We start from the raw sequence: 6259 nt of genomic DNA on the forward strand, positions 1-6259 counted from the left end.
CAAATATATTATTACTAGCCCAACATTGATATCACAGCCATGGGAGTGGGGCTACCATAATCTAGAAGCCCTGTCTGGCAATGCAATCGTGGCATGGCAATAGTAGTTATAATATACTAGCCCAACATTGAATATCACTAGCCATGGGAGTGGGGCTACCATAATCTAGAAGCCCTGTCTGGCATGGCAATAGTAGTTATAATATACTAGCCCAACATTGAATATCACTAGCCATGGGAGTGGGGCTACCATAATCTAGAAGCCCTGTCTGGCATGGCAATAGTAGTTATAATATACTAGCCCAACATTGAATATCACTAGCCATGGGAGTGGGGCTACCATAATCTAGAAGCCCTGTCTGGCATGGCAATAGTAGTTATAATATACTAGCCCAACATTGAAATATCACTAGCCATGGGAGTGGGGCTACCATAATCTAGAAGCCCTGTCTGGCATGGCAATAGTAGTTATAATATACTAGCCCAACATTGAAATATCACTAGCCATGGGAGTGGGGCTACCATAATCTAGAAGCCCTGTCTGGCATGGCAATAGTAGTTATAATATACTAGCCCAACATTGAAATATCACTAGCCATGGGAGTGGGGCTACCATAATCTAGAAGCCCTGTCTGGCATGGCAATAGTAGTTATAATATACTAGCCCAACATTGAATATCACTAGCCATGGGAGTGGGGATACCATAATCTAGAAGCCCTGTCTGGCATGGCAATAGTAGTTATAATATACTAGCCCAACATTGAAATATCACTAGCCATGGGAGTGGGGCTACCATAATCTAGAAGCCCTGTCTGGCATGGCAATAGTAGTTATAATATACTAGCCCAACATTGAAATATCACTAGCCATGGGAGTGGGGCTACCATAATCTAGAAGCCCTGTCTGGCATGGCAATAGTAGTTATAATATACTAGCCCAACATTGAATATCACTAGCCATGGGAGTGGGGCTACCATAATCTAGAAGCCCTGTCTGGCATGGCAATAGTAGTTATAATATACTAGCCCAACATTGAATATCACTAGCCATGGGAGTGGGGCTACCATAATCTAGAAGCCCTGTCTGGCATGGCAATAGTAGTTATAATATACTAGCCCAACATTGAATAACACTAGCCATGGGAGTGGGGCTACCATAATCTAGAAGCCCTGTCTGGCATGGCAATAGTAGTTATAATATACTAGCCCAACATTGAATAACACTAGCCATGGGAGTGGGGCTACCATAATCTAGAAGCCCTGTCTGGCATGGCAATAGTAGTTATAATATACTAGCCCAACATTGAAATATCACTAGCCATGGGAGTGGGGCTACCATAATCTAGAAGCCCTGTCTGGCATGGCAATAGTAGTTATAATATACTAGCCCAACATTGAAATATCACTAGCCATGGGAGTGGGGCTACCATAATCTAGAAGCCCTGTCTGGCATGGCAATAGTAGTTATAATATACTAGCCCAACATTGAATATCACTAGCCATGGGAGTGGGGCTACCATAATCTAGAAGCCCTGTCTGGCATGGCAATAGTAGTTATTTACTAGCCCAACATTGAATATCACTAGCCATGGGAGTGGGGCTACCATAATCTAGAAGCCCTGTCTGGCATGGCAATAGTAGTTATAATATACTAGCCCAACATTGAATATCACTAGCCATGGGAGTGGGGCTACCATAATCTAGAAGCCCTGTCTGGCATGGCAATAGTAGTTATAATATACTAGCCCAACATTGAATATCACTAGCCATGGGAGTGGGGCTACCATAATCTAGAAGCCCTGTCTGGCATGGCAATAGTAGTTATAATATACTAGCCCAACATTGAAATATCACTAGCCATGGGAGTGGGGCTACCATAATCTAGAAGCCCTGTCTGGCATGGCAATAGTAGTTATAATATACTAGCCCAACATTGAAATATCACTAGCCATGGGAGTGGGGCTACCATAATCTAGAAGCCCTGTCTGGCATGGCAATAGTAGTTATAATATACTAGCCCAACATTGAAATATCACTAGCCATGGGAGTGGGGCTACCATAATCTAGAAGCCCTGTCTGGCATGGCAATAGTAGTTATTTGAATATACTAGCCCAACATTGAAATATCACTAGCCATGGGAGTGGGGCTACCATAATCTAGAAGCCCTGTCTGGCATGGCAATAGTAGTTATAATATACTAGCCCAACATTGAAATATCACTAGCCATGGGAGTGGGGCTACCATAATCTAGAAGCCCTGTCTGGCATGGCAATAGTAGTTATAATATACTAGCCCAACATTGAAATATCACTAGCCATGGGAGTGGGGCTACCATAATCTAGAAGCCCTGTCTGGCATGGCAATAGTAGTTATAATATACTAGCCCAACATTGAAATATCACTAGCCATGGGAGTGGGGCTACCATAATCTAGAAGCCCTGTCTGGCATGGCAATAGTAGTTATAATATACTAGCCCAACATTGAATATCACTAGCCATGGGAGTGGGGCTACCATAATCTAGAAGCCCTGTCTGGCATGGCAATAGTAGTTATAATATACTAGCCCAACATTGAAATATCACTAGCCATGGGAGTGGGGCTACCATAATCTAGAAGCCCTGTCTGGCATGGCAATAGTAGTTATAATATACTAGCCCAACATTGAAATATCACTAGCCATGGGAGTGGGGCTACCATAATCTAGAAGCCCTGTCTGGCATGGCAATAGTAGTTATAATATACTAGCCCAACATTGAAATATCACTAGCCATGGGAGTGGGGCTACCATAATCTAGAAGCCCTGTCTGGCATGGCAATAGTAGTTATAATATACTAGCCCAACATTGAAATATCACTAGCCATGGGAGTGGGGCTACCATAATCTAGAAGCCCTGTCTGGCATGGCAATAGTAGTTATTTACTAGCCCAACACTGAATATCACTAGCCATGGGAGTGGGGCTACCATAATCTAGAAGCCCTGTCTGGCATGGCAATAGTAGTTATAATATACTAGCCCAACATTGAAATATCACTAGCCATGGGAGTGGGGCTACCATAATCTAGAAGCCCTGTCTGGCATGGCAATAGTAGTTATAATATACTAGCCCAACATTGAATATCACTAGCCATGGGAGTGGGGCTACCATAATCTAGAAGCCCTGTCTGGCATGGCAATAGTAGTTATTTACTAGCCCAACACTGAATATCACTAGCCATGGGAGTGGGGCTACCATAATCTAGAAGCCCTGTTAATATCTACACTAGTTTTATTAATGATTTTGAAAGTTTAGTTTGATGTTGATCACCATCCACCTTTCTTTGACACGGAATAGCCAATTTGTTTTTGTGTCGTTAAACATTCCTTCCTTCTTTCTATTGCTGTGTTTTAGATGTGCAAGTACTTCAAGCACAATGACCGGTGTGTTTCTTCTTGTCCTGACGACCATTACTTCGCTGGACAGCATTGTATACTCAACCCTTTCCTGTTCACCTCAACTGACAACGAGCATCCGAGCATGTTAGAATTCCAACACGCAACAGAAGCAGAAACCAAAATGGCTGAACTGAATCCAGTACAAACTGAGTCAAAGGGTGTGAACTCTCGACAAACAGCTGATGACCAAGCTTACTCGGATTTCGACACAGACATTGTGGATGACTACTTCCGACTTCACTACACTGTAAATGATCCTTTTACTGGTGAGGACAGTTCACCAGACTCGTCCACCAGTCCTCAAGCAATCACAGAAAATGCTGCCACTCCACTCTTTAACACAGATACGGCTACCAGCACCTACCAATTGGCCGATGTCGAAATTATGGTTACCAACAGCAAACATATTGCTGATGAGTCGCCGAGCACAGCATATGATTCATTACAACATTACTTGTCACCAGCTGATGCTACAGCTGCCATAGAATCACCGACGTCTGCAGATCCTGATCCACCTCTGAATGATGGACCTATAGAAACTGATGTCAGCACTGCAGTCTCAGAAAGTGAAATAAAGCAAATAACTACAGCCACTAGCACACCCGATGAGAACACGGTTAAAGATCCCGCCGAACCAGAATCAACAAATCTGACCAATTCCACTGAAGAAATATCTCATGTCTCTGTTACTGCTGACTCAGTTGGCGATGATAATGGAAACTACACAGCCACCGTAATGACTAATGATAGTGCGGTTTACAAGGATGGCGATTTTAAACAAACCAATCATAGCAAGTCGTACGAAGGTGTGGATTTGAAATACACCAATGAGAACATGATATCTCATGATGATTATGATGATGATGATAATGATACACAATAATAACTACATATGGAAATACCATAAGATGTTTCAATAACAAAGGTTTTATTAAATAATTTCAAATGCCATGAAATTCCAAACGTCTGCGATAGCAGATTACCAAAAAGTTACAATATCTGTAGACTGCTGAAATCGCAAGACCTGTGATGACAAATGACTTAAACATATTACACCATATAAACTGCTGATATGGCAAAGGTTTGCAATGACAAATGACCAAATTATCAACTGAAAATTATTTAAAAGAGTTAACATTGCTGACGAATTCCCAGCATCTGTTGATATTGATTTGGAGTTGTACTAAATGAGTTACGAATTGACAGAAGAATCCTGAGTGTGTTTAAGCCAACATTGTTTCTGATAAAATGGTGATAAATAGAGGTTATTACCCGAGTATTTTTCGGTATCATCAATATCATATATTAGGAATAAAAATTGTATAATGCAAGCATAATACATTATTTTTATTCCTAATATATGATATTGACGATACCGAAACACACGAAGGTAATAACCTCTTTATCATATAATCTCAAACTTAATACAACATGTTTTTGTAAACTGTACACGCAACTTTAATTCCAGTCCACCATTACTAGATATTCAAATGACGTAAGAATATGTGACGCGGTGTCTTTTTGAATGGAAATGACATCAAACTCGAATGACGTCATTTTGGATGTCCTTACAACAAAATAAACTAGTGCATAACGTTTGTTGTTTTCTGAACGCTGGACAGCTTTTTGTGTAAAATTGCTATTTAAATGTTTTTATTTGATGACTATGAATGCATATGTCAATTATGGAGTGTCACCCTAGTATGTTTGCTTAAATATCAATAAACCTGGTTTAATTTACATCTAATTTGCAAGGTTATCAAATTCTTAAAGTATGTGATCTGAAAAATATCACATACATGTACTTTGATGATTGCACTGAAAATATAAGATATTATATAATATATATTTATCTCGCCTTCATGTAAAATTCTTTAATCCCATTGGTTGTTTGCCGTTGGACAAATCCCTTATTCCCCTGTGGGCGGAGCCAAATTCTCTTATACCCCGTCTGTAATTTCCAACAGTTTCCAGCCGCCCCAGTTAATGCTAAAGCAATAATTAGATTATAAATAACATTGATAATCAACCAAGTATACATAATTAATTTTATTTTTACTATAAAATACACTATTTCAATACTTTTAAAAGCTGCAATGTTGAACTCGGCCACCTAATTACGGTCGTGGTGTTATTGTATTAATGCGCGATTAGCAACAGTTGTTGTTTTTTGTTTTTTTTAATATTTTTATTTTTTTACTACATACATTTCTAATTAAAAAAAAGTGTTTTTTATTTTTTTTATTAATATCTGTTTCAGACAATTTCGTATTACAAACATTTGAAGTTAAAAACTCGTTTATCGACGGAACTATTTTTCGTCACTGGCAAGTGGTTTCGTTCGCGTCCGCGTGGTACGGCTCCGTTAATAAATTGTTAACAATTATTTTCTGGCGTTATTTTGATTATTTGGCTATATGTTTAACATGTCGGCAAGATAAATTCGTTGTAGAAGGATCTCTCGGGGTATATGGCTTTTTATGTACCCTCTGTGTGCTCTTTACCCCCTCGCCTTCGGCTCGGGGTAAAAGAACACACAGAGGGTACATAAAAAGCCATATACCCCTCGTGATGCTTCTACAACTTATAATATATGTGCGTGTGGGTGCGTGTGTGCGTGCGTGCGTGCATATATATATATATATATATATATACACATGTATATATATATATATATATATATATATATATATATATCTGTGTGTGTGTATATGTATATGTATAAGAATTGTTCGTAAATGTTTTGCGAATTTATCAGTCACACAGTGTATACTAAATTTGTGACTGTTATTAAACAATTACGAACAATTCTTATAATTACAAA

The 6259-nt window shown here is 39.3% G+C and overlaps 1 protein-coding gene across 2 annotated transcripts in view; it reads left to right on the forward strand.

Annotated features, from left to right (window-relative positions):
* The window catches only part of LOC121387618, a 29086-nt gene extending 24208 nt beyond the window's left edge, over window positions 1–4878 (forward strand). The window contains exons 6-7 of one of the 2 annotated variants that reach the window (XR_005959844.1): window positions 3392–4686; window positions 4826–4878. Coding sequence is in view for 1 of the 2 variants with exons in the window: in XM_041518787.1 (XP_041374721.1) it covers window positions 3392–4318 (927 nt within the window). In the remaining variant the exon portion in view is untranslated. The other variant, XM_041518787.1, reaches the window with a different exon arrangement.
* Window positions 4879–6259: the final 1381 nt, after the last annotated feature.

Source organism: Gigantopelta aegis, chromosome 13 (genome assembly GCF_016097555.1).
Source record: "Gigantopelta aegis isolate Gae_Host chromosome 13, Gae_host_genome, whole genome shotgun sequence".
NCBI lineage: Eukaryota > Metazoa > Mollusca > Gastropoda > Neomphalida > Peltospiridae > Gigantopelta > Gigantopelta aegis.